Genomic DNA, 26,265 nt, shown 5'->3' with positions numbered 1-26,265 from the left:
CAACCATGACCTGAGCAAAGTACCCCAACTCTAACAACCCTCCTCTAAATCATGTCCTGGAGCACCACATCCAAACAGTTTTTAAACATGTTTGGGGATGGTGACTCAACCACCTCCCCAGGGAGCCCATTCCAGTGCTCAACAACCCTTACTGTATAGAAGTTTGTCCTGATATCCCACCTAAACTTACCCCATGCCTGTGCGTTCTGTGCAACCCCACAGATGTGACAATGCGGACTGGCTTCTGCACTGGCTTCTCAAAGGAAACGGTGTCAGGAGGAAGCAGCTGATCCTGCCACTCACGCTGCTATTCTGGGAGTCCCTCCCCAGGACTCCCACAGCTTCCTCTCCCCAGCCCCGCTCAGCTCCTCGCGGGCTGCAGACGCTGCTGAGGCTCTCGCACTCCACGGCCGTCATCTTCTTCTCGTGCTGCCGGACCGCTCTCTGCAGGGCTGCGCTGAGTTCCTGCCGCTGCAGCCAGAACCGCAGCTCCCGTGCTGACGGATGGAGGAGCTTCGTGCCGGCACCCACAGCACGTGGTCCCCGGGCTGCCGGTGGCACGGCAGGATGCTCCCCTCCCTGTCTCCCATCGCCCCTCAGCTACGCCATCCGCCTATAATCTGCCTAAGGATTCCAAAGACCCTGCAGAGGGCTCCGGTCAGGCCGATCGACGGCTGATGCCAACGGCACGAGGTTCAACACCACCACACGCCGGGTCCCGCACGTTGGTCACAACGACCCCAGGCATCGCTGCGGGCTTGGGGCAGAGCGGCCGGAAGGCCGCGTGGAGGAAAAGGATCCGGAGCTGCGGGCCGACGCTCGGCTGAACGCGAGCCAGCAGCGCCCTGCGCAGGCGGCCGAGAAGCCGGCCGAGCATCAGCAGCAGCAGCAGCCGCTGATCGCCCCGCGCTCAGCCCCGCCCCGCACAGCGCCGGCCTCGGGCCGGCACCGCGACCGCCGCCTGCAGCGGGACGCCAAGGTGCCCCGGAGCCGCTCGTCTCCAGCGGGTTCCCCACGCCACCGCCGGGCCGCGCCGCCCGCCCGGACGCCCCGCTCCCCCACCTGCCGGCGGCCGCCAGCCCGCGCTCGCCGCTCTCCAGCAAGGCCCGCACGGAGCGGGGCGGGGCGGAGCGGGGCGGGGCGGGCCCGGCCTCGCTGAGGTCCCCCACGTCCCCGCCCTCCTCCCGCAGCCGCAGCCGAGGCCCCGGAAGCGGAGCGGGCGCACGACGGCAGGCATCGCGAGGGCAGCCGGGCTGGGGCCACGGGGACGCGCGCGGTGATGTCGCAATGACGGCGCGCCCGCGGACGGAAAGGACCCCGCGCGGAGCGCCCGCCCCGTTCGGCGCACCGACCAATGGCAGAGCGGAGGAGGCGGGGCCGAGCGCGGGCTCTCCGCCAATGGCGGCTGCGGACGCGGGGCCGCCGCCATGGTGATGCCGATGGCGCCGGCGGGATGGAGGAGCCGCGGGGCTCCGTGCGGGGAAAGCGGAGCTCCGCCGCTCCGCTGCCCCGCCGCCGCCCTCGGGGACGCCGCGCGGTCGGGGGAAGGCGGCGCGGGGGCACCGCCGCCGGCCCCGTCCGTCCCCCGTCAGAATCCGGCTGTCCTCGGAGGGGGAACCGAGCCGTCCTCCGTCGTTGCGGCGAGGCGCTGCCGGGCTGCGAGAAGCGGCGGCTGACCGCGAGAGGCGGGACCCGCCCGGTGTCCGGGAGCGGCTCCTGGCTGAGCCGGGCAGCCCCGGAAGAGAGGGAGCGATCGCGCGGATCGAGGCGCGTTCGAGCCCGGCACGGAGTCCGGCCCAGCGGAGTCCGCTTCTCGCTCGGCTCCAGTCATCGGCAGCGCTGTGCTGAGCTGCTGCCCCGCAGCTGCAGTCTCCAAGCGCCGTTTTCCATCTGATGCCGTGGAGACGGCGCGCCCTCCCTCATTGCAGCGCGTAAAGCCGCCCCCCCGGCGACAGCGCATGCGTGATGGCGTCCCCGTGGCGACAGCGCCTCAGCGCGTGCGCCGCGCCGTCCCCGCTGGGTGACGTCACCAGCCCCGCGACCCGAGGAGGAGGCGGCCGTGCGGAAGTGGGGCGGCGCACCCCGGGGCTCCGAGCGCCGCCTCAGCTTCTACAGGTGGGTGTTCGGGGGGGGCACCGGGGCGGGGCCGGGGTTAAGGGGGCTGGGGGCCACGTGCCGCTCTGCGTTGGCCCCGCGGGGTCTCTGTGGCGCTCGGGGCTTCCGCTCGGCGGGGGCAGCTGCCCTGTGTCTCCCCGCCTCCCCCGCCCCGTGTATTTCACTGCCCTCCTCCCCTCCCCCCGCCACTGGTCGCCCACAACCTCCCCCGTCGCTCTGTGTGACCCCCGGGGTTGCGCCTCCCCTCCCCTTTTTCCCCCTTCCAGTTCCCCCATTCTGATCACTGTAGTCCTCTTCATCATCATCAAATCATCAAATCACCAAGGTTGGAAAAGACCTTCAAGATCATCCAGTCCAACCATCCACCTACCACCAATATTTCCCCACTAAACCATGTCCCTCAGTACGACATCTAAATGTTTTCTGAACACCTCCTGGGAAGGTGACTCCACCATCTCTTTGGGCAGCCCATTTCAGCATCTAACCACACCTTTGAAGAAGAAATTTTTCCTAATGTCCAATCTGAATCTTCCTGGCACAACTTGAGGCCATAAACACACAACCTGCTGTTAATACTTTTCCTAATGCCCTGACAATACTGAATGAGAAACACATCAACCTCCTGCTAGATATCTCCGAATCAAGTCAGTAGAACAACAGAGAAAGTAGGAGATGCTAACATCTGAGAAAAAATACTGAGAAGGGGAAGTAAAACAAGAAGAAGGCAATGAAGTGGCAGGTGGGTTGTCCCTCCATACCTCTGCTGGTCCTTCACTAAAATTCTTTTCTGAGGGCAGGGCTTTCTTCTCACTGCAATTTCTTGCTTCCTGCAGCCCTTCCCTAAGGCAACAGACACATTCCTGCCAGCTGCATTAATAACTTCCACCTTGTGACACTGAAAACAGTGGGGAACTGTTTAAGAGCATCCTGTCTTGTACAGATACATACAGAAGCAGCAATTACAGTAACAAGAGGAATAATAACGACAAGAAAAAGCACAAGGTGGAAAAAGCCTGTGAAGAAAGTGTGGGCGAAAGCATTTTTTCAGGTTCCTTGCACGAAATATTCCCAAGCAACAGACACTGTGAAGTGGGAGAAATCCAGAACTTCTACAGCATTTTGTCTGAATGCCCTCACAAAGAGAAAGGAGCGGGCTTCAAGACAGGTATCAGGATTTGGCCAATAATAAAACATACCGTTAGTTTTAAATGTGTTCCTTAACCCATTGTGTTACTTTGGCTCTCTCTGAAGGGTTGAAAACTAAGTGCTTTTTTCTCTGCTTGTAATCCATTTCCTGTGGGTTGTTACCACCTATCTGTCTGGCAGGAACTACCCAGTTACCCCATTGATCAAACCTTACCTTTGGATGTCATCCAAAATTACTTAACAGAAAAGAATCCAACTGGCATATCTACTATGAGGAGAATGAGCAACATTTCCTTGAAGAATTTACTCAAAGTAGGCGTGCGTATTATGTGCCAAGAAAAGAAGGAAATTTGATGCTAGCATCAGTTGATGAACATTAGCATATATTCTTTATATGGTACATGCTGAAGGCAATGCTGGAAAAAAAAATATGAAGAAAAATCATTGTTTTAAGGTCTTCCTGCCTCAATTTAGGGAAAGAAAATGGCAAGTTCTTCAATGGAAAGGCTTTTTTGTTGTTTTGTTTGTTTGTTTGTTTTCCATGAAGAATGGAAGTACTTCAAGAGATGGGGGTTTTGTTGTCAATGTCTAAACAAAACATTTGCATTGAATTCAAAATCTGTATGTTTCAGCGTGTCCAACACAGCCAAAATATTTTGCTTAGAGAAGGCAGGCATGTGTTACTATTTTCAATGCGTTTCATGTTTAAAAAAAAAAAAAAAAAGTCAATAATGAAGCATTCACTCTGTTGATCCAGTTCTCACTGAGTCATTAAGGGCAGGGAACAGAAGAGACAGAAGGATATGAGACATCTTTGAACGCAGCGTATACAGCGGACTACTGAGAAATTCAAACCCAAACGTCTAGACTAAGTGGAAAAACTTGAAGGAAAAGAAAATAAAAACAACACACAAAAACACAACTTGGAACGAAGTCAAAAAACCAGGATGAAATGAAACAAACTCCATCTCCCCTCATGGAGATGTTTTGATGCAGTTTGGCAGACCAGCTATATGCTCACTTCCTGCTCCCAGGCCAGCTGTGAAGATTGCTCTCTGAATTCTGGACTCACAGAATCGTTAAGGTAGGAAAAGGCCATGAATATCATCTGGTTCAACCGTAGACCTCTGGAAGGTTTCCTCCCAGACCACCACCCCCTTCCTTCAGGGGACAGGTGCCATGGTTTATTTTAGTGGGCAGCACCTCCTCAACTTAAGTTCCCTTGCCTTCAGTTCTCTTGCCCCTCTGCAAACACAGCAGCATGCCCCTAAAAATAAACAAACAAATAAATAAATAATCCTGTGGTTTTGACACCTGTCCTCAAATTCCATGTCTGCTTTGACAGAATTACATGTTTTTAGAGGAGTACTTGGCCTGTGATTTTCAGTTAGTTCTGTCAAGCAGTGCACAGACCTTGGTCTCTGTAAAATGGGGCTCTCAGATAGGGTGAGCAAAGCTCACATGAGGGGAAATCACTAAGGGCAGGCTTGTCAGCAGGTTTGAATCTATCCCCTGAACAAAAAGAAGTGAAAAAACAAATTTGGCATCTTGGAGCCCAAACTGGCAGGCCTGATCTGAAATGACATTCCAGTTTTCATTAGCTAGTAGGAGCTGATTTCTTTCCTCCTTATCCAACACGACCTTGAAACATACCTTAAGCTTAAGTAGGTTGTTGTAGTCTTCAGGGGCCTATACTAGCTTTCCACTAATGGAAACTAAGTTTTGAACTCCAGGGGATGAAATGAGGTGAACAAAATTGTCTATCTATCTAGTCACAGCTGTAAGATTTAGGGCATATGAAATAAAAAATGGGGCAAAAGGGACACCAAGAACCGGTTTGAACTTTAAGGTAGTAGAATATGTACAGGGCTGGAGCTGAAGAAGTAGCTTAAATAAGAGTCTTGTTTCTTGTTTCTGTCTTTTGTGGTTCAGCAGGGTGCAAGGATGACAAATATTTAATACCAGACCACTTCTGCCACAAAGCATGGCCATGGCTACAGAGGCTGGATGATGTCAGAGGATACAGAACAGCAGTCGTGTGATTATCCAGTGCATCACGTGGTAAGTAGGGGAGCTAACATGACTCTGACACCAATTCTTAGTCTACAGGCTTTTGTAGGATGGTATTCCTTAGCAGTATCTTTCACCTGGGGGTAAAGGGAGGGAGACCAAACATCCTCGGACAACCACATGCAATTTCTCACCATCATCAAAAAAGTAACCTGCTGTCAGTCATCTGGCTTGCTCCCTTCTGAGGTTACAACCCTTCAACAAAAGCAATTCAACAACAGACCACTCATAAACTCCCGGTCAACAAAAATAGTTCTTTTTTCTATTGCTGGAAGAGCTGCAGCAGTTTCAGTCTCCCGATGAGCTATACCACTGCAGCACTTCTTTGGGCTTGAGTTAGTGGTGCACCACTTTAACTTAGTAGGCTTAATAAAATACAGAAGGTACTTCACCTTTTTACTGAGAGGGAGGGCAGGAGAGGCAAAAATTGCTACTTTTTGCAAACTACCCTCAGTTTGCAGTATCCCAATGCTCTGTATGAAAGCCTAAAACCACAAAGAAAATGACTATATCTTTAAATATTAGCAATGCAATTTCCTTTCTTCTATTCTTGTGAATTCCAACTGCTTTCCTGATGTTTGCACTTACCAAGTAGACAACCCAGTGATTACTTTCTGTGATCAAACCTGGCAGCTGTGAACTCAAAAGGGCAGGCTGGAACGAAAGCAACACAGCAATGCTGGAGAAAAGAACAGCGTGGCTTCACGTGGTGATGGAGCTTTGTTTCCTATCTCCTCTGAAATTCTGCTCTTTCACATACCCTGCTGTTGTACAGCAAGAGGAAAAAAACAATCAGTGAAAGGGTTGAGTTTGTAGGAGACATGAGCTCCACTTGAAGAGCCATGAGACGTTGGCTGGTATGCTGGTTCAAGGGTATGCTGGTAACTCGTAAACTGAGAAGCCTCCAAGTAAACACTCAGTGTGTCAATAAAAGGCTTGGTGGAGGGCAGAGAAATGTGCTGCTCCTTAAGGCGTGGTGCCCCCATGAACGGATGCACACGGTGTCCATCTCTGCTCTGCATTTAACGCAGGGCCCATGTCCCAGCCCACGTCCCAGCCTCGGATCGCGTCCCGACCCATGCCTCGAAGGACTACATCGCAGTGCTCGCCCTATACGCGGGACCAGCTGCTGAGCCCAGATCCCCCAGCGGGGGCAAGGGGCTGCTCAGTAGGGCTGCCCTTTATGCTCTCACCCCCTCGGGCCCCTCTTGCGAGTCTAGGGGGCGCCGAGCTCGAAGGTCGCTCGATGAGGGCCGGGGGTCGCCGGTCCGGTCCGGTCCGGTCCGGGGCAACGGAGAAGGGCCGTCCGCACACCCCGGGAGCTCCCCGACAGCCCGAGCGGCCGCAAACAGGGTTAAGGCCGAGGCGATTTGCGCGTAATCCCCGGCACGGCCCGGGGAAAGGGGCGCGGTGCCGGGTAGGGGCGGTGAAGGGGGAGGGCAGCTCGGCTAGACCCCCGGGAGCCGGGGGAGGGAGCGGAGCCGGTGGGGAGGGAGGACGGGGCCCGGAGGGGGCCGGGGGGAGAAAAGGGAGGAGCGGCAGGGGGTGGAGGGAAGGAAGAGCGGCGTGGGGAAGCGCTACGCGCCCGAGCGGCGGAGGGAGGGAGGGAGAGGAGGAGGCGGCGGTGGAACGCGCTCGGCTCCCTGGGCCGAAGGTGCCCACCCCTCCCCTCTGTGCCTCCCCCGTTTTGACCCCCAGGGTCCACCTGTCTGCCCCCCCCCCCCCCCCCCGGTCCCAGCACCGGATGCCAGCACCGGGACAACCGCCTGTCCCGAAGTCCACACTGTCACTGTAACCATGGAATCTGGGGCCGTACCAACCCGTCTACCTCGAGAGCCCCATCAGCGTCCTACAGCTCCTGGAGCCTGGTGTCGCTGTCACCCTGGCTGTCCATGACTGTCCCAAGCTGTCCCCCCTGCCATGGTGGCACAACTGCAGCGCGGTGCCATCCTCATTGAAGAGGTGATGAGGAGGGGTACAGGGAGGGGGGCTGGGGACAGTTGGGGGACACGTGGGGTGTGACATGGGGTTGGTGGTGTCACCATCGTTGGGTATCACCTTCACTGGATGCCATTGGGTGTCATTGAGTGTCACTGTCTTCAGGTAACACCGTGACACAGGGTGACCTCGATGTGGAACAGCCGTGATGCAGTGTCCCCATCCCTGGCTGTCACTGTTGTTACCGTCATCCGGTGTCGCCATCACTCGTGTGTCACCATCCCTTGGATGACATTATTCCCTGTGCTGTGATCACCACACAGAGGTAGGCACTGGTGGCCCCGCGTTGTCACCGTGCTGTCTCTGAGCCTCTTGCTGTCCTTTGTCACCCCTCCAGGCCTGCCTACAGCCGGACTCAGTGACACTGGAGCCCTCTGGTGCCCATCATTGCCTGCCACGAGGACGGGGACACACACGGTGGTGAACTCTGTGCCACCACCAGAGGAGACCACATGTGACATCAGCGTGGCACAGCCGTGATGCAGTGTCATCATCGTTGTGCGTCGCCAGCAGCTCACCAGCTTCAGCCTGTATGACACGTGGCAAGTTCTCGTGCCATTTGCCGAGTAAACCACGGTGACTGTCAATAATGATATTTCAACCTCGTGAGGTGTGTGTGTGCCTGTGAACGCACAGGTTTTTGTTTATTAAGCAGACGTGAAACAACTTCTCTTACTAAGCCATTAAAGTTAGGCTTGCGTTCTTTCATAACAGAATTCAGTAAGTTAACTGGAACTCCTCCTGGAAGAGGAGATCTCCTCTCCATGCCAGTGACCCAACAGAGCTCCAGGTGACCCGGGCTGATGTCACAGTGCGATGCGCTGCATCACAAGGAGATCTTCCACAGGGCAGCATCAGTGCCAGCACTTCCCTGCAAGGCCTGGGCGCTGCTGCAGCACTGCTCAGGGGCTCTGTCCTTCTGCGGTCAGGAGTCGGCTCAGGGGCAGCAAGGCTGCACTGGGTGACCTTTGTTGACACGTGGAGGAGCAGGGGCACTTTGCGGAGAATTGTTGGTTGGTTGAGGAGCCTTGTTTGTGGAGGGCATCCTTAGTTCTGAGCTGAGGGCTGTCGGCCAGCGACATGGAAGGCTGTTGGACTGTGAGCCTCAGCTCGGAGCTGGTCTACACGTTCCCAACGCTGCTGGAACTCTCTACCAAAGGTAAGGCTTTCCGGACTCCCTTCCCAAGGCATCGCACGGGGCTGTTAGCTGTCCAAAGCCTCAGCTCCTGCTCTCTGTGCTTGGCTGGGCATGGCTGGGGGCTGCTGCAAGAGCCCTGCCCAAGGGTCCAGCTCTTCTGGGGACCACGTGGCAGCCAGGTCCCAATAGTAGAGCTGCCCAGAGCCCCCAGGTTCCTTTAGGCATGCTCAGTCCCCTGTGATAGGGCAGTCCAAGACCAGGTTTCCCTGGGAGAACACACCTACAGGTGTTTCCGTAGGTTCCTGCTCTGGGAGGAAAGGCATCCTGTGTCCCACAGGCTTCCTATGTCCCCGTTTCCCCTCGGGGCCCTGAATAAGGCTGAAATCAGAGCAAAGCCCAGCTCCGCTAGCCATGGCGGTGCTTTTCTGGGGTGTGTGCGTGTGCCTGTATCGATCACTGTCTGTGTGAGGAGCTTGCCAAGCAGTTGTGAAGAGGCTGTCCTGGAGCATGACATGTCTTTTCTTTCCTTTGCAGAGATTGTGGCGGTCTGGGATGCCGTGTCTGATTACATCCTGGAACAGATGAAGCTGGACAAGGTGGGCTGGTATGCTGGTGGCCCTTGCCCTGGAGAGAGGTTCAGTCCCGCCAAGAGTGTGGGCCTCACAGAGCAGTCCCTCCCTGAGCACCACACTGAGCAGCACTCTGAGCCCAAGCCGGGTGCCCAGAGCAGCCTGTTGGCCAACTGGGAGGGAAACCCAAGGCCAGAGCTGCCCTGAGCAAACGTTTGGCACACGCAGGGGCTTTGCTCTGCCCTGTGATCAGAACGGGGAGAGCCAAGGGAGAAATGGGTGGGGGATTTTTTCTGGCCCTATGCCAAGGATGTCCTTGGGAATAAGTCCCAGGCTTAAGCCCTGTGCTGTAAATGCCCGGGCTCTTCTCTAGCCAAAGGATGTTGGGAAATACTATGCGAAGGTGACTGTCTTGCAGGGATCACAGATTTTTCCAAAGCTTTCCGGAGAGCCCCATCTCACCCTGCTGTCCATCAGGAGTGGGGAGGGCGGAGAGCAGTGACCCCATGCTCTTGATGTTTGTGGCTTTTGCCGCCCCTAAAGTACACACTCGTCAGCCTTTCTGTCTTTTCCCCGTGCAGGGAGTCCTGGTTCCGGGGCTTGGGGTCTTTGCTGGGGTCCGAGAGCAATTCCACAGCAAAGAAGAGGCAGTTTCGGTGCTAAGGCCTGTCTTCCAGCTGGACATCGGGGTGCTGTGGCTGCAGGACCTCCAGTCTCCCAACGACATCATCCCTGGTGAGAAGGCAGCAGCCACCTTCCCCTTCCTGTCCCACGTCTGGCTGGGTGTGTTATCCCTGCTCTCTGGAAATGGCCGGGAGCAGCAGAGAATTGTCTGCAAAGCTCGGGGTACAGCGTGAGTTCGTCCCGAAGGAACCACAGCTCAAGAGCTGTTTCTCCGAAAGACCTTTTCTATGGGATTTGGTCACGATCATGTTGCATGGGAATGTGGCTTGCTGTGGCAGTGAGGCTGTGCCTTCTCCTTGCAGACGATGTCAAGATTGAGTCGCTCAACTACCGGCAGCTCTCGCGAGCCTCCGGCGTCCCGCTGAACGTGGTGCTGCGCTGCGTGCGAGAGAGCGTGCTCTTATACTGTCACCTCCTGAGGAACAGGGAGCCCGTCTCATTTGTCTTTAAGAACATTGGCGTTATGACGTGCCAAGACGACTTCCTCCTCATGAGGTTCTTCTGCAGCTGCATTGCAACGCTGGAAAGCAATGCCACCGTCCTTTCTCTGTTCCGCACTGTAAGTTGAGGAGGTTTTGAGGGTGCGCCATCAGATCACTGCTGGCCAGCCTGGATGTGGCAGGCCAGTCCAATGCTTGTCCCCACGGCTTTCTCCACTGGCAAAGAGATTTCCTGGATCTCTGCCCCTGCAGAAAGCCTGGCAGTGCTCTTGCACAGCCTCTCTATTTGGCCATCCTGCTCCTTCAGAGCAGAACAAAGCTCTGATGTTCACGGAAGAGGCTTTGGTGGAGAGCAGCTTTCTCTTGGCATGGGAGCCAGGCTTGCTTCCTGTCAAGAAGAGCCATGAAAAAATGGCCTTGGCAAGCCTCCAGCAGGTCTGTGTCCCTTTGCAGAGATTTTGGACAGAAGATTCTGCTGACTTCGGGCCAGAGACCACCGCCCATGGGATCCGGGTGTTCCCGAGGTGAGCGCATTTCCTCTGCAGCACTTAGCTGGCCAGGAGACAGGCTTATTTCCCACCTCCTCCTCTGAGACGTGCCCTGCTGGGTCTCCGTGCTCGGCATCCAGTCGGGTAGAAATCCTGGAAAGTCTGGCTCCTGGGAATCATGGTTGTGTTACTGGTGCCCAAGCTGTCCCGATTCTCATCAGAGAGAATGGACTGCACGTGCAGAGGAATTTGGGCTACGTGTGCTGGTTTGGCGTGGCCAGGAAGGAAAAGGATGCCACGCTTTGCATAGCACATAGATAAATACTGCCAACCAACTGTGTGGGGTAGGAAGTCATCCTTCTTCAAGGGTTGTCACTCTTTGTTTCCAGGTTTCAGCTCACTGTGGAAAAGAGCAGAGCAGAGGTTGCCGCGGAAAAGAAAGCTGCAGTAGAGCGGAAGATGAGTAGAGGTGAGGGAACGGGTCCCAGCTGTAGGGAGGTGGGCCCTGTCCCGTGCCGGGTGACCGGATCCAGGTTCACGTGCTGTGTCCGTGGGGCTGCTCTGAAGAACTTCTTTCTGTCTTGGTTCCAGGGGGCTCTGCCGGCAGGCTGCTGCAGAGGCGGAAGACACTTCCCCCCTCCATGCTGCTGCAGCGCAAGCCAAGCTCAAGGCAGCAAGACGTGGTGAAGGAGCCTTCTGCCAGGTGAGAGCCTTGGGTGAAAAGAAGAAGGAGATGCGTGTGCTCGTGTAGGAGTAGCCTCCCCTTTGGAGCTGCCAGCTCTCAGCACCCAGAAAGGCTCCTGACACACGTGTCCCAGTGGGAGCCGTTCTCTCCAGGGATGGCAAGCACGCGGCACAATTGCTCAAGGCAGACACACCAGCTTCATGTTCCACCCTGGCCCCCGATCCCTGGGGGAGCTGAATGCTGATCCCCATTGATGGCAGAAGCTCTTCTCCCTTCAGGGGTCTCTCCGCACTGCACCGGAGCCCATCTTTACGGCTGTGGGAGCACGGGGGGAGACCGAGGTGCCCTGGGCTCCTGCAGACTCCTCTTGTGTCTGTTTGCAGCGCGCTCCCGCCATGTGCAGGCAGCTCCCGCGGGACGAAGACAGCGGGACAGAAGGAAGCATCTACTCCTGCCCAGACCAGCACTGCACTCCCTGCCACAGAGGAGTCTAAGAGGGTGCTGCAGGTACCGGCCCTGCCTTGCTACGGGGACTGTGCTGCTTGAGACTGCACAAATGACAGAATGGTAGAATCATAGAGAAGTTTGGGTTGGAAGGGGCCACTCAGACCACCTAGTTCCAATCCCCTGCTGTAGGCAGGGACACCTGTCTCTAGACCAGGTTGCTCTAAGCCTGACCCAGCCTGGCCTTGAGTGCTTCCACAGGGAGGGAAGCAAAAGCCTCTGTGTGTGCAGTGACCTGGAGCACAGCCCTTGGGGTGCCATCATTTCACATTTCTACCCGCTCCTTCAGCTCCTCTTCAGTAGATGGAGGGTGCTGCACACCTTCCCTATCTTTTCTCGCCTCCTGGCCTGCCACCTGCCACAGCACTCTGATTTTGAGCAGGGGCCATGAGAGTGGAATACGACCTCTGAGCCACGTTTGCTACAAGTTGCGGATCCCGTCCTGCCTTTAGGGCCCCTGGTCCTTCAGGGACAAAACAGTGCTGACCGGCTGCCAGAGGCGAGGAGCAGGAGCGTGGAGCTGAAGGAAAGTCCCAGGGGCTGAGGCTGATCCTGTATGCTGCTGTGTCTCTGCAGGAGCTCCGGGAAGTGTCTGCATTGTGGAAAGAAGTAGACCGCACGTGGCCCATGCACCAGCAGCAAGTAGAGCAAGCACGGGCAGAAAGGGCGGCGTGGGAAGGCTGGAGCGTAGGGGCGGACCAGCGTCCACCCCAGGTACTGTCAGGGATCGAGCCTGCTGGCAACAGCCGCCATCCTCAGAGCCAGGCTGCGAGCTCAGCAGGACTGAGGGGGTGGGGAGTGGGACAGGCGCCGTGCAGCATGGCAGGGGCTGGCCTGCTCCTCCTGGGGAGGAGAGCTTGGCACCTCGCAGGGAGAGCCCTGCAGGGAGAAGGGAAGGGCGGCGGGCAGCCGTGGGCTGGCAGGGCCAAGTCTCCTGCTTGCCGGGGCCTGCTGCAGGGCCCTTGACAGAGGGCTTCTGAGAAACAGCCCCGTGCTCCCAGCCACTTTGCTGACAGCGTCTCCTCTTTGGCAGCTGATGGCCAGGCAGAGCATGCGTGCTCCGCATCCTCCAGCCCAGCCCAGGGGACAGCAAGTGGAGAGGAGGTGGAGGAAGGATGTGGATCCTCTGCCGGGAAGTAAAATGGGAACAGCGACCAAGCTGGCACTGCATGCTGAGTAAGTGTGTGCGGGCTCTGCTGGCTGCCTGAGGCACTCGGGCAGCTGTGACCCTGCAGCTCGGGGACAGGCCCGGCCCGGCCAAAAACTCTGGCGGGGTGCAAGGGTGGGGACACGTGGCAGCACGGGGATGCTGGGCTGGGTGAGGGGAGAGGCAGGGGGGCTCAGCAGAGCCCAAGGGATGACTTTCTCCTCCTGCTGCAGCCTCCTTTCCCCACGAGTGGCTCAGGTGCTCCAAAGGTTGGAGCCGCACCTCCATCAGCAAGAGGCTTTTGCCAGCACAGCGGAAAGAAACCGGCAGAAGCTGGAGCTGAAGCGGCAGCTCCCCTGGTGAGCTCCACAGGCAGCAGATCCTGAGAGCCGGGCTGGAGCCCAGCCTGCACTACTTGCCTGCGCTCAGCCCGTAACGCTCCGTGCGCTGTTCTTTTCACCTCTGCAGTGCTTGATGCTCGCGTCGCTCCAGAGGGGAAGGTGCAGCCAACGGTGGTGACCGCGGTGGAGCTCTCGGCAAGGGGGCTGGGAAGCTGTCCAGATTTCCACCTGTGAATGGAAGATCATAGAATCAAAGACTCATTGAATGGCCTAGGTTGAAAAGGGCATTGAAGGTCGTCTAGTTTCAACCCACCTGCTATGTGCGGGGTCGCCGACCACCAGACCGGGCTGCCCAGAGCCATATCCAGCCTGGCCTAGAACGCCTCCAGGGATGGGGCATCCCCCACCTCTCGGCAAGCTGTTCCAGCACGTCACCACCCTCCGCGGGAAGAACTGCTAACATCTAACCAAATTCTGCCCCCCCTTCCACAGTTTAAAACCATTCCCCCTTGTCCTGTCACTATCCAGCCTCGTCAACGGCCGTTCCCCCTCCACTTTATATCCTCCCTTCAAGAATTGGCCACAATGAGGTCTCCCCGGAGCCTTCTCCTCACCAAACTAAGCAAGCCCAGTTCCCTCCACCTTTCTCAATAGGAGAGGTGCTCCAGCCCTCTGATCATCTTAGTGGCCCTCCTCTGGATTCGATCCAAAGCTCTGCGTCTTTCTTGTACTGGGGCCCCAGCCCTGGACGCAGTACTCCCAATAAAAATAAATTGGCCTTATTTCCAGTCGGTCTGCTGGTGTCGTGTCTGTTGCCATCAACTAATGTGATGGAGCCGTGCTTTGAGAGAGGAGTTTGGGTGGCAACAAGAGCTGCTCCCAAGGCCCGGTAGGCCCATGCTCTCCAAGAGCGGATTCCCAGGACGGCAGCCATCTCTGCTGGCCGTGCACACTTCCTGTGCAGAAGAATTGATGTGTCCCCTCGTATCCCCATAGCTCCCTCCCAGCAACAGAAATTCCGTGGGAGAACCGCAGGGGAGCTCTGTGGGGACGAGGAGCAGGCAGGGGCACAGGGAACATGAGGGCTTCTGAAAGGCCTCTCCTTTCCCCAGAGGGCTTGTGAGCACTCCTGCCTGCAGCTGGGAACTGTATTGCCAGGAGCTCTGCAAAGGTGGATTTGCTTGTAACTGTAGGCAGGGAGTTTCAAACCAACACTGCCGTCCACAAGGGGAACATTTACATTCTCTGTCTGACAGCACTGAGACAAAGATTTGAGCTGGCAGTCTGAAGGCCACATTAAGCTTGACTGGAACAGCTGTACAGTGAGAAACCATTTGCCTTTTCACGGGGAACACAGCTGGAAGGGAAATCCAGAACAGGGGAAAGGAAGGCAGATGGTTGCCAGGCAGAGCTCTGAGCGCAAGGAGATCTTGGAGTGGATGCTCCTGGAAGAGATGCTCAGACACATGCGAGATGAGGACGCGATCCAAGACAGCCAGCACAGCTTCACCAAGGGCAGATCGTGCCTGAGCCATCTGGTGGCCTTCTACATTGGGAGTGCCGGCACTGGTGGTCCAAGGAGGGGCAACTGATGTCATGCACCTGGGCTTGTGTGATGCCTTTGACATGGTCCCGCCCCATATCCTTATCTCTAATTGGAGAGAGATGGATTTGAGGAGCAGCCTCTCGAGTGGATAGAGAATTGGCTGGATGGTGGAAGCCAGAGGGTTGTTGTCAGTGGCTCCACATCCCGGCGGAGGCCGGTCACCAGCGCTGTCCCCCAGGGGTCCATCTGGGGGCACACTAACACTACTCGATAGCCTAATGGGGTGTGACTGATCAGCCCCGCCCCGCTGCCGGTACTGCTGGCTCTGCCCTCGCCCCGTTGCCGGCTCGTTAACGGGAGCCCCCGCACTTACCGCTCACCGACAGCGATCGCAACCCTCCTTGCGGTGTAGTCCCGCGTACGGGCGGCTTACGGTTTCTCCTCGCTGAAACAGCCCGCCTGATCCTCACAGCCCGACTCCTCCTCTCCGTCTGTGGTGGGCAGCGACGCGAGGCTGCCCTCCCAGAGGCTTCTTCTCGGCGGGGGCGCGGATGCAGAGCCGTTGCCCTGGCGACGTCCCCGCCGCGTCAGCCGCTCTCGCCAGAGCTGCCCGGCCGCTCTGTTGTCTCGGGGATCCTGGGTGAGGGGACCGAGCGAAAACCCCCGTACCTCGCGGTCGGTCGCTGCGGTTCTGGCTGGAACAGCTCCGAAGCAGCGAACCTCGGCGATCGAGGCTTCTTGCGAGGCACAGTCATCGAGGCAGAAGGGAGAAGCGTTCATTTGTGTCCCCGTGCGAAGTTCCGGAGGAGAAACGAGGCTGTTCTCCCCCTGAAGCCGAAACGGAAAGTTTCGGAACTATCGCTCATGGGTTCCTTTTGCTAAACTCACACGTTGGTTCTTAAACCGATGTGCTAATCCCTGCTGCCGAACAGAGCACCCCACATCAATCCCTCCTCTTCCTTTGAGGATTATGGTGTTTGTATGGTTGGAAATATCCAGATAATTGCATAGAGAGACGCTTGGAAGGAGGATCGAGGGGAGTATCTTGATGCCTGCCTGTTGCATCCCATCCTTGGAGCTCTGCCCTCCCCCGAGTCGCTCTCCCACCTCCCCAGGAGATCCCTGAGGGCTCTCCGTCCCCCCACTCTCCCGGTCTTCTTCACCCCCCACTGCCCTTCGAGCCCCACTCAGGCTTCAGGCCCCGTGCCCCCCGTCCCCCACCCAGGGTATTTCACTGCCTTCCCCTCACCTCCACCACGGGTCGCCTACAACCCCTGGAGTCCCTCAGTCTGACCCCTGGGGTTCCACTCTCCCCCTTGTCCCCACCTCCAATTCCCCCACTCTCATCGATGGAGTCCTCGTCCACCCCTCCCCAGTTGTTCCTCCACCGGTGTCTGCCCCTGTTCCCCATTCTGACCCCCAGGGTCCCATGCCTGGCCCCCTCCCATCCCGTTCCTTCCTCGGTCCCCCACTCTGATCCCTTGTGTCCCCTTTCCCGCCCCCCCCGTACGTCTTCCCATTTTGTCCCGCAGATTCACCCCCCCCCCCAGTCCCCTCTACCTGACCTCAAGAATTCCCTGTCCCCCCAAATACCCCCACTCTAATTCCCCTATTCTGAACCATAGTCTCCTACCATCCCCCAGTCCCCTCAGTTTGCCCCCCTCCTTCCTGACCCCCTTTTCTGATCCATAGAGTCCCCTGTACCCCCCATGCCCTCCTTCCTGACCTCTAGAGTCCATTCCCCCATTTTGACCCCCAATATTCCCTAACAGGACCCCCCTTATGTCCCATAGTAGCCCCCCACAACCACCAGCTCTTCCCTCCCTCCTTCCCCCTGGCCCCCTTTCCACTCATGGAAGCTTCATTCTCCTCCCCCCAGTCATCCCCCCACAACCCCCACTCTCTGCCCTAGACCCCCTTTACAGAATCACAGAATCACAGAATCACAGAATGGCCAGGGTTGGAAGGGACTTCAAGGATCACAAATCTCCAACCCCCCTGCCACATGCAGGGCCACCAATCTCCCTGTTTAATGCTAGGCCAGGCTGCCCAGGGCCCCATCCAATCTGGCCTTGAACACCTCCAGGGATGGACAGGGCATCCACAACCTCTCTGGGCAGCTGTTCCAGCACCTGTAAAGAATTTCCCCAACGTCCAACCTAAATCTCCCCTCCCTCAACTTCAAACTATTTCCCCTCGTCCTGCAGTCATCAACCCTTTCAAAGAGTTGATTCCCCTCCTGTTTGTAGGCTCCTTTTCGGTACTGAAATGCTGCAATGAGGTCACTCCTCAGCCTTCTTTTCTCCAGGATGAACAAGCCCAACTCCCTCAGCCTGTTTTCATAGGGGAGGTGCTCCAGTCCCCTGATCATCTTCGTGGCCCTCCTCTGGACCCTCTCCAACAGCTCCCTGTCTTTCTTGTACTGGGGGCTCCAGACCTGGACACAGTATTCCAGATGGGGCCTCACAAGAGGGGAACAACCAAGAACAATCACCTCCCTGTCCCTGCTGGCCACCCCTCTTCTGATGGAGCCCAGGATGCCATTTGCCTTCCGAGCCACAAGGGCACACTGCTGGCTCATGTTAATTCATCCATCAAGACCCCCAGGTCCTTCTCCACAGGGCTGCTCTCAAGGACCGCTCCTTCCAGTCTGTAGGGATGCCTGGGATTCCTCCGGCCCAAGTGCAAAACTCTGCACTTTGCCGTGTTGAACCTCATCAGGTTCACCCAGGCCCACCTTTCTAGCCTCTCGAGGTCCCTCTGAATGGCATCCCTTCCTTCAACCGTGTCGACCGCACCACTCAGCTTGGTGTCGTCAGCAAACTTGCTGAGGGTGCACTCGATTCCGTCATCGATGTCATTGATAAAGATGTTAAAGAGCACCGGTCCCAAGACAGACCCCTGGGGGAAGCCACTCATTACCAGCCTCACCTGGACATGGAGGCATTGATGACCACCTTCTGTCTGTGGCCTTTCAACCACTTTCTTATCCATCGAGTGGTCCACCCATCAAATCCACATCCCTCCAGTTTGGAGAGAAGGATGTGGTGGGGGACCATGTCAAAGGCCTTGCTCAAGTCCAGGTAAATGACATCGGTCGCCTTTCCCTTGTCCACCGATGCCGTCACTCCATCATAAAAGGCCACCAGATTGGTCAAGCATGACCTTCCTCTGGTGAAGCCGTGCTGGCTGTCACGGATCACACGCCCTTTCCTCATGTGATCAAGCATGTCATCCAGGATGATCTGTTCCATGATCTTCCCAGGCACAGAGGTGAGAATTCACTGGCCTGTAGTTCCCAGGGTCCTCCAATTTTTTTTTTAAATATTTTATTTTTTTTAATTATTTCTTTTACACCCTATAGAAGCTCCCCACAACTCCCCAGTTTTTCCCTTCCATCCCTCCCTCCATCACCAGAACCCCTTTCCACCCCACAGCAGTCCCACTCACTCACACCTTCCCCCCCTAGATTCCACACAACCCCCCTTTCCAGTCCAAAAAAGTCCCACTGACCCCTTTCTCACCCCACCCACACCCTCCTTTATCCCCTCTTATCCCCCCTTGGAATCATGCAGAAGGATCTGCATGAGACATCCTAGAGAGGTTTGGGGGCTCCAGCGGGCTCTTCTGGACTCAACCAGAAGAGTCTGGAGATATCCCAGAGGGACCTTGGGATGTCCAGGGAGTCCCCGGGTTGGTCCTGTGGCACCATGGAAGGATCTGGAAGTTCCCACTATGGGCCCAAGAGCTCTGAGGAGTCCCTGGGCTGATCTGGAAATGGCCCAGCAGGGTCTGGTAGGGTCCAGGGAGTTCTCATGTGGGTCTGAGTGGTCCTGGAGTCATCCAGAAGGGTCTGGGGATGTCCCAGAGGAGTCCTGGGGTGTCCAGTGGGTGCTCATGCGAATCTGGGGGGTCTGGCCATCCGTCTCATCATCTGCTGTAACATGACCACAGCACTTTCATCAGTGGTTTGGACTCACAGCGACAAGACGCACTTTGTCAACTGTGTCACCAAGGAATCATAAGAATTGGAATCGTTGGAACTGGTTAATATGGACTGCTGTTTATACTTCTAAAGAACCCATCCTTGTTCAGTGTATTAATTTTAGTTTAGCTAATTTTAGGATTGTTTTTGAACCATGCTTCTTTTTCTCTTAATAGCAAAGGGGGAGATGTGGGATAAAGAAAGTCATTATCTTGCTAATGAGTAAAGAAACTTAGCAGTAACTTGAGCCAGACGTAAACACACACGAGGCTCCTGCTTCCTACATGTAAGTTGCTGTTGCACGGGTATAAAAGGTTGTAAGCATCTTCAGTAAAGGTCCTTCATCCTTCCTTCTGCACCAGCAAGGGAGTCTGAGCCTCTCTCTCCGCACCAGCAAGGGAGCTCGGAGTCCTCTTGCCAACAAAGAGGAGAGAAGAGGAGAGAAGGAGAGGAGAGAAAAGATTGAGCAGAACAAAGGAAAAAGGGAAGAGAGGAGCTTGTAAGGGGGAGAAGAGTGATGAACAAGAGGGGAGAAGAAAGAGGGCAGAACAGAAGAGAGGATACAGGTAAGAAGAGCAGATCTAAAAAGATCCTTTTTCAGAGCAGGACACCATCACTCTGATCAGAGTGCTGTCGTCTGTTCCCAGGCCCTAGAAAGGAAAGCAGCCCCGTGCAGCTAACACAGAACGTGCTGGAGAATCACCCACAGACACAAAGGTGTCAGTGCCCAGTCTTGTGCAGGAGCTGCTCGTAATTACAGCAATTTTGCATTAATGGAGCGATCCATTAGCAGCAGCTTGCTCCTGAGTATGACTACTACCCTGATGTGCAGAAAAGCCTGATGTTTCCTAGAAAAGCCAGTTTCCTGACTGGCTGCAGCTTCCATCTCACGATTGCCATGATGCTGCTGACTCGAGCATGAAAATGCAAGAAGGAAGCAAGCAATCTTACTCCATGTTTACCTTCATGGAATCACACAGTATTTCAGCAAAGCACGCAGGCTTTGTTCGCATGCATTTTACTCTAAGGAGAGACAAGAACAAGAGAATTACGGTCAGTAAAAGCAGGAGGTTTTCCACAAAGCTGCAGCACTTTCTTGGTGCAGGTGTTTCTTCTGTCAAGATGCACCTCCAGGTTAACAAACAGCAGCTGCAGTGCAGGCATCCAGTCAGTGATGTGCTGTGAGCTGACGTCTCTGTGCCTGGTGCACAGCAGTATTTGCACGAAGGCTTTCATGCCTCCTGGGAGCAAACCTCTGCTGCCAAAGCACCCTATGACCAAGCACACTGTACCATAAAGCACAAGATAGCTTTCTCACCTGACTGGGTCTGTAAAGCATAGAATCATACAATGGTTTGGGTTGGAGGGGACCCCTAAGATCATCTAATTCCAACCCCCTGTAATAGGCAGGGACACCTCCCTCTACACCAGGGTGCTCCAAGTCCCACCTAGCCTGGCTTTGTGCCCATAAACAAAGACAAACCATGTCTGCCATGTTAACAGCCACTCGAGGAAAGACACAGCACCTCTCATCATTACATCACTTTGTAGACAACGTTTTAAAGCAGAGCACTCACGCACAGCCAGCAACGCATGTTCCAGGTCTCCTGACACCTCAGATTTAATGCTGTCTGTTATGTCCTTGTCAGCAATGCCTCACTACCATCAAAAACTAAGGGGAAGAGTCCATGGCAGAAAGTCAGAGAGTTAACACGGAGTTTACTAGATCAATCTATGCCTGTGACAGGGGGCAGTAGGCCCCTGCCCCCCACACCCCCCGGCCCCACAAAATGGGAAGGAAGGAAGGGAGATTAAAAAAAACAGCGGCAAGGAGGAAAACTTATTTTACTATGATATCGGAATGCAAGATAACACAATATAACACAATCTAATTGAAATTGAGACTAATAAATCAAATAAGATAGGAGAGAGAGTTCCTGAGACCGAGTCAAACCTGGAAAGCTTGGAACGGCTGGGAAAGCACCTCCAGCACCCACTGCCAGGCAGTAAGAGACCGCCCCACCCGGAAGGGTCAGATCCATGACTTCTGTAATGTATAGGGACAGGTACCTGGAATTGGAGCATTAACACTTTAATTCCAGCACACTACATGATGTTTCGATGCAGAATACTGAAAACCAAAAAACATAAAACCATGACAGATTCAAAAGAACGCTTTGCAACAACAAGCTCCTTATATACTGCACAAACGTTCTATCATTCCTGCAGCACTCTCAGCTAAATCCAGACCGTCCCTCAGAAATATTTCATTTTCATTGCTAGCAGTCTTCTAATTGGCCTACCACAGCTATTACCATTTTCAAGACCTGCTACTTTGTGCTGCCAATCAAATTTCTTAGCTCCTCTCCCCCCTGCCCCAGTGGCAGTCACACTTCACTCTGTCAGGGACACAAGGACCCTTTGAAACATGGAAGATGTGTCAGATGCCATCCTCAAGGGAGCAGCCAGATTCTAGCAAGAACACACACACAGCATCCGTTAGGAGCAGGGCCACCACCTGGGTGCTGCCCACATTTTCTAGCCATAATGTAGCTAAGTACAGAACCATGCCCACGGCTCTCAGCATCACTGCAGCACTCCAGCCATCATCATTAGCAGGACAAGGCCTGGCCTTTCACACTACTTATGAAGCTTGTAGTTCTCATTAATGTGACGAATCTCTTCATTGGTGCAAGAAGCCAGAATTTCAATCAGGCAACCTTCATCTTTCCTGCTCCCTAGGGAATTGCCATGGCAAGATTTAAGATACCAGCAACTGCTTGTGACGTGCAACCAGGTTTCTTTAAGAGTTAGTAATAAATAAGAAAACATACATAACAAAGCAATAAATCCTTGGACAGAACTTAAGCAATACAGAAGGAAGATTTCCAAACCCTCACAGCACTCCTTAGTTCGTGCACATCATACATGGTGGTGGGAGTCATCCCAATGATCACCCTCTCAAAATTCCCACTCAGCTCTGACTTCAAGTCATCAATCAAACCCTAGAAGGCCAAGAGGACAGAAGGAACTGAGCTGTTCACCACTTCTCTTCAGGCTCCAACCTTCCTTGCATCAACAACTGCTCTGAACTGAACAAGAACAAAACAACCCTGGTCAGGTAAAGTCTCTGCTGACCTTTCTCTTACGGAGATTAGGTCATTTCTCACTTTTCACCTAAGTGACACAACCACGTTCACACATCTCTGAAGACCACCTACCCTGCCAATAGTGCTCAGAACTTGCTGACACTGGGAAACGTTTAGTTTGGTCAAGACACCAATGATGGCATCTTCATCTGTGCCTGAAACCAACAAATGGAAGCCAGTCAGGCTGCTTGCACAAGAATCAGAAGAGCCCTCTGCTCTTGTGCCACCTCCAGTACCCTACACAGACGGTTCTCAACAGCCCCAGGACTACAGCTATGCGCACAAAGCTGCCAGGACCCACACCACCAGAGCAGTTGCATTTTGGGACATGAAGGGCAGTTCTGTTTCCACTTTTCAATGATTTTTAGGACAGTTGTGCAATGTGTTTAGGACAGTGGAGCATTGCAAGCAGCTATGCTTCCCTCTAACAGATCACCAGAGCAGCCATTCCCAGCACTGGGGAAAAAATAAAAGTTGACCTGTGGAGGGAGATCAACTTACCAAAGCCCTTCATGACCTTCCTGAGCGCCTGCGCTTCTTGCTCAGCGCTGAAAACTGAGGCCCGCTTGATTGTTGCCTAAGGTCACAAGGAAAGGATTTAGTAAAGGCAGACTTGCACACATAAGAGTTGAACTGAAAACAAACAAACAAAGAAACAAACAAACATAAAAGAGGTGAACACAGATAGTAAAACTCCACCCACACAAGTGATGTTGTATCAGGCTTCTGTCTCACGCAGCAGTCTGCTCTAGTGGGACTTCCCAGGCACATCAGAAAGAAGCCACAGGGGCACAACTACATGGAGAACATATCTCCACATTGCTGCCCATGGAGTACCTGGTTTCCAGTGAAATAAAAGCTGGGCCACCTGGCACTTGTGTTCAGGCCCACCAGGCCTTCTTCCTAGCAGTTCTCCATGTCAATCATAAAGCAGCGTGCTCCCATCATAGCCCTAGTCCTGACCTGTAGCAGTAAGGACCATTATTCTGCACCATTACCTTTGCTCTGCTCGGCACTGGTGAGGCTGCACCTGGAGAACAGTGTCCAGGTCTGGGCTCCCAGTACAAGAGACAGATGGACATGCTGGAAAGAGTCCAATGGAGGGCTACCAGGATGGTGAAAGGACTGGAACACCTCTTCTATGACAAGAGGCTGAGAGAGAGGGGGCTGCCCAGCCTGGAGAAGGGCAGCTCAGGGGGATCCCACCCACGGCCATCAATCCCTGCAGGGAGGGGCAGAGAGGACGGAGCCAGGCTGCATCCAGTGGAGCCCAGTGCCAGGACCAGAGGTTGCCACCAAACATCAGGAGCACTCCCGCACTGTAAGTGCTGCAGCACTGGCACAGGCACCCACAGAGGCCGGACACCCCTCACAGCGGGGGCAGTCAGCCGCGCCTGCCGCCGAGCCACGCAGCCCGAGTACGCCCGGAACGGGCCGGGTCCGCCCAGCACCGACCGACTCGGTCGCTCCACGGCGGCGGCGGCGGCTCGGGTAGGACGGAAGGACGGCCCGGCCCCGGCGGGCACCGGCCCACACGGTCGCGCCGTGGCAGCGGCCGTACTGCGCACGGTCTGTCCGGCTCCGAGCGGCTCGGCCGCTCCGCAGCGGCGTGGAGAGCGAGCAGCTCTGAGCGAGCCTCCGCTGTCGCGTGGGAGAAGGCGAGGGAGAGCGAGCCGCGGCGAGAGCCGGCGCCCGCGGCGGAACCACCGGGCCAAGACGACTTCCTCCGCACGGGACTCTGAGCCGCGGAACGACTGGCAGCTTTGATCGAGCCTCTGCTGTCGCACCGTGCGGCGCCGTTACCTGCAGCACTCACGTTCCTCTGTTGCATGGAGTGCTGTGCTGGTCTGAGCAGAAGTAGGTGCTTTCTTCTGTCCCGCTTTCTTCGTCCTGCGGGAGCTGCCTGCTCATGCTGGGAGCGTGCTGCAAACAGACACGTGGAGTCTGCAGGACCCCGTGCACCTCGGTCTCCCCCTGTGCTCCCACAGATGTAATGACGGGCTCCGGTGCAGTGTGGAGAGACTCCTGAAGGGTGAAGAGAAGAATTTCTGCCATGAATAGGGATCAGCATTCGGCTCCCCATCACTCCGGGAGGCAAGCATGGGGAAAGACATTTGGCTAGCCTGCCACATCCAGGCTGGCCAGTGGTGATTTGATTGCACACCCTCAAAACCTCAACTTAGTGTGGGACAGTGCAATGACTCTGGTATTGCCCTCCAGTGCTGCAATGCAGCTTTAGAAGAACCTCGTGAGGAGAAAGTCATCTTGGCACGTCATAACGCCGAGAAGGGTTCGTTGTTCCTCGGGAGATGACAGTACAGGAGCATGCACTCTTGCATGCAGCGCTGTACCATGTGCAGTGGGATGCCGGAGGCTCGCGAGAGCTGATGGTAGTTCAGCGACTCAGTCTTGACATCGTCTGCCAGGAGAAGGCACAGCCTCACTGCCACAGCAAGCCACATTCCCATGCAACATGATTGTGACCAAATCCCATAGAAAAGGTCCTTCAGAGAAACAGCTCTTCCTCATTCCTCCTGGAGGAACTCACACTGTACCCTGAGCTTTGCAGACAATTCTCCGCTGCTCTCTGCCGTTTCCAAAGAGCAGGGATAACACACCCGGCCGGACGTGTGGTGGAAAGGGGAAGGTGGCTGCTGCCTTCTCACCAGGGATGATGTCTTTGGGGGACTGGAGGTCCTGCAGCCACAGCACCCCGATGTCCAGCTGGAAGACGGGCCTTAGCACCGAAACTGCCTCTTCTTTGCTGTGGAATTGCTCTCGGACTTTCCTCCCGAACGGCTGCACGTGGGCCCCCCTGCTGGATCCAGACCCAGACCTAAGATGCAATGACCACTTAAAAATAGTGGAAGCTGGTTTTCTCTTTACAACCATCTCCTTTCCTCGGGGCTGAGCTCTGGGCCCGAGGCACGTTCTCCTGCTGCCCTCTCCTCCTCCCCACTCCCAGCTCTGCTCTTCACACCATCCCACCCACACCTCAACTCTTCGTGCCTAAACGGGAGGCTGATGTGCAGGCCATGGCTGCCTGCGTGCAGCTGGGCTTCCCAGGGCAAACAGCAACCCTCAGTACAGCCCAAGGCTGAAAAAGCCATCAGGAAAGAGGCGAGCTCAAGGGGCTGAGTGCAGGGACACCTTTCTTCCTCCCGGGCTGCTTCTCCTCCTTTGTGCTTTTGCTAGCAGTCCTTGGAGAGCAAGGGGATGCTCACAGCCTATTGCTAGCAGTTACAGTTGGGCTGAAAAGCCACCCATTGGGAAGACCAACAAGGAAATGGGGGAAAACCAGCAGAATTTCAGGGGAGAGCCAACCGGTTCATCGCCCCACAATTGCCAGCCCAAGCAAGGGACCTTTTGACCAGCTACGGAAACAGGCAGCACAATTTTTAAAAAGTTGATTTCGTTTTTATTCAATACAAAAGGATTTGGGTTGTATTTATCAACACAGCCCAAAATGAAACCCCAGTATCCAGGATTTCTGCTTAGCAGTGAGTCATTCAGCCTCCAGTCAGACACAAGGAGAAGCCTGACATCACCTCTTCTCTCTCCAGGCCCGGCTAGCTGTATTTCAATCTCATACTAGACCGGCTCTGGCCCTGAAGAGACGCATCCTGAAAGAACACAGCGTCTCCATCTCTTGCCATAGATGAAGTCCTGCCTCTGGCAAGTCCTCTTGGCTTGGAACGCAGCACAAGCCCTTCCCTCCCAGTTGCCTTAGTTCCTCTGCACTGTCCGTGACAGGGAGAGCACGGCCATGCCAGAAAACCAGACGACTCAGTCAGCTGCTTTTGGTGCCACCTCTGAGGAACCATTCCAGATGATTCTAGTGTCCTCGGTCAAGCCCTTATCGGTTCTTTTTGCTTTCCTTCTTGGCTTTCTTCCTCAGCTGAGCAGCACTTGCCTTGGGTTTTTTCACTGTCTCCCAAGTCTTAGTCCCAAGACCGTGTGAGTCCTACAAGAATCAATTCAGAAACGGTCAGGGAACCTTCACAGCTAACAACTGGCTGACAGCTCGCTTTGGGAGCTCAAGTCATCCTCCTGGGCAGCTTTGGCTGCCAGTACTGGAAACCGCCTTCCTGACATTAGGGCACACTAGAAACTCCACTTCTATCTCAATCCCAAAAGACCCACACAAACTAGAATCCAAAGCCATCTCCTGCAAGGCAGCACCTGCACAGGGGTTGGACACTGCCTGGCAGTGCACAGAGCACAGCAGCAGCAGCAGGATAAGATGAGCTTGCACCTCAA

The 26,265-nt window shown here is 55.3% G+C and overlaps 2 protein-coding genes and 1 long non-coding RNA gene across 28 annotated transcripts in view; 1 reads left to right on the top strand and 2 right to left on the bottom strand.

Annotated features, from left to right (window-relative positions):
- Positions 1-1,504: 1,504 nt before the first annotated feature.
- LOC149915409 (uncharacterized) lies at positions 1,505-14,107 on the top strand. 13 transcript variants are annotated; one of them, XM_090121110.1, is made up of 18 exons: positions 1,505-2,115; positions 2,949-3,280; positions 3,442-4,345; positions 5,194-5,322; positions 7,070-7,293; positions 7,435-7,939; positions 8,023-8,488; positions 9,002-9,063; positions 9,618-9,771; positions 10,023-10,279; positions 10,614-10,684; positions 11,038-11,117; positions 11,240-11,351; positions 11,717-11,840; positions 12,414-12,551; positions 12,871-13,013; positions 13,218-13,343; positions 13,453-14,107. In XM_090121110.1, the coding sequence occupies exons 7-18, from the start codon at positions 8,410-8,412 to the stop codon at positions 13,457-13,459; spliced, it is 1,353 nt and encodes a 450-aa protein (XP_089977236.1). In that variant the 5' UTR covers positions 1,505-2,115; positions 2,949-3,280; positions 3,442-4,345; positions 5,194-5,322; positions 7,070-7,293; positions 7,435-7,939; positions 8,023-8,409; the 3' UTR covers positions 13,460-14,107. The 13 variants fall into 13 exon arrangements, with proteins under 13 accessions (XP_089977236.1, XP_089977234.1, XP_089977232.1 ...); XM_090121108.1 differs by having other exon boundaries at positions 2,745-3,280; XM_090121106.1 differs by having other exon boundaries at positions 2,583-3,280.
- A 5,738-nt stretch (positions 14,108-19,845) lies between these two features.
- On the bottom strand, positions 19,846-25,282 carry LOC149915408 (uncharacterized). Of its 3 annotated transcripts, none has more exons than XR_016458765.1 (3): positions 23,004-25,282; positions 22,507-22,582; positions 19,846-22,160 (listed from the first exon to the last, which is right to left on the bottom strand). It is a non-coding gene; the product is annotated as an uncharacterized LOC149915408 (long non-coding RNA). The 3 variants fall into 3 exon arrangements; XR_016458766.1 differs by having other exon boundaries at positions 19,846-20,926; XR_016458767.1 differs by having other exon boundaries at positions 23,809-25,282.
- A 134-nt stretch (positions 25,283-25,416) lies between these two features.
- LOC149915407 (RANBP2-like and GRIP domain-containing protein 8) overlaps positions 25,417-26,265 on the bottom strand; it is a 30,053-nt gene continuing 29,204 nt past the window's right edge. For all 12 annotated transcript variants that reach the window (XM_090121257.1, XM_090121251.1, XM_090121254.1 and 9 more), the window contains one exon: positions 25,417-25,969. In XM_090121257.1, coding sequence (XP_089977383.1) covers positions 25,862-25,969 — 108 coding nt within the window. In that variant the 3' untranslated portion in view covers positions 25,417-25,861. The remainder of the gene's footprint in view (positions 25,970-26,265) is intronic.

The sequence above is a fragment of the Phasianus colchicus genome, chromosome 19 (genome assembly GCF_987193195.1).
Source record: "Phasianus colchicus chromosome 19, bPhaCol1.hap1.1, whole genome shotgun sequence".
Classification (NCBI taxonomy): Eukaryota; Metazoa; Chordata; class Aves; order Galliformes; family Phasianidae; genus Phasianus; species Phasianus colchicus.
Note: the sequence above shows the minus strand (reverse complement) of the source record. Positions and strands in the feature narration are given on the sequence as shown.

What these genes read in the sequence shown, in the direction of transcription:
- LOC149915409 (XM_090121102.1), top strand. Translation starts at nt 8,812, where the DNA reads ATGTCCCCGTTTCCCCTCGGGGCCCTGAATAAGGCTGAAATCAGAGCA. An exon ending in AGAGCGGAAGATGAGTAGAG is followed by an intron (nt 11,118 to 11,239) that starts GTGAGGGAACGG and finishes TCTTGGTTCCAG; the next exon opens with GGGGCTCTGCCGGCAGGCTG. An exon ending in CGGACCAGCGTCCACCCCAG is followed by an intron (nt 12,552 to 12,870) that starts GTACTGTCAGGG and finishes CCTCTTTGGCAG; the next exon opens with CTGATGGCCAGGCAGAGCAT.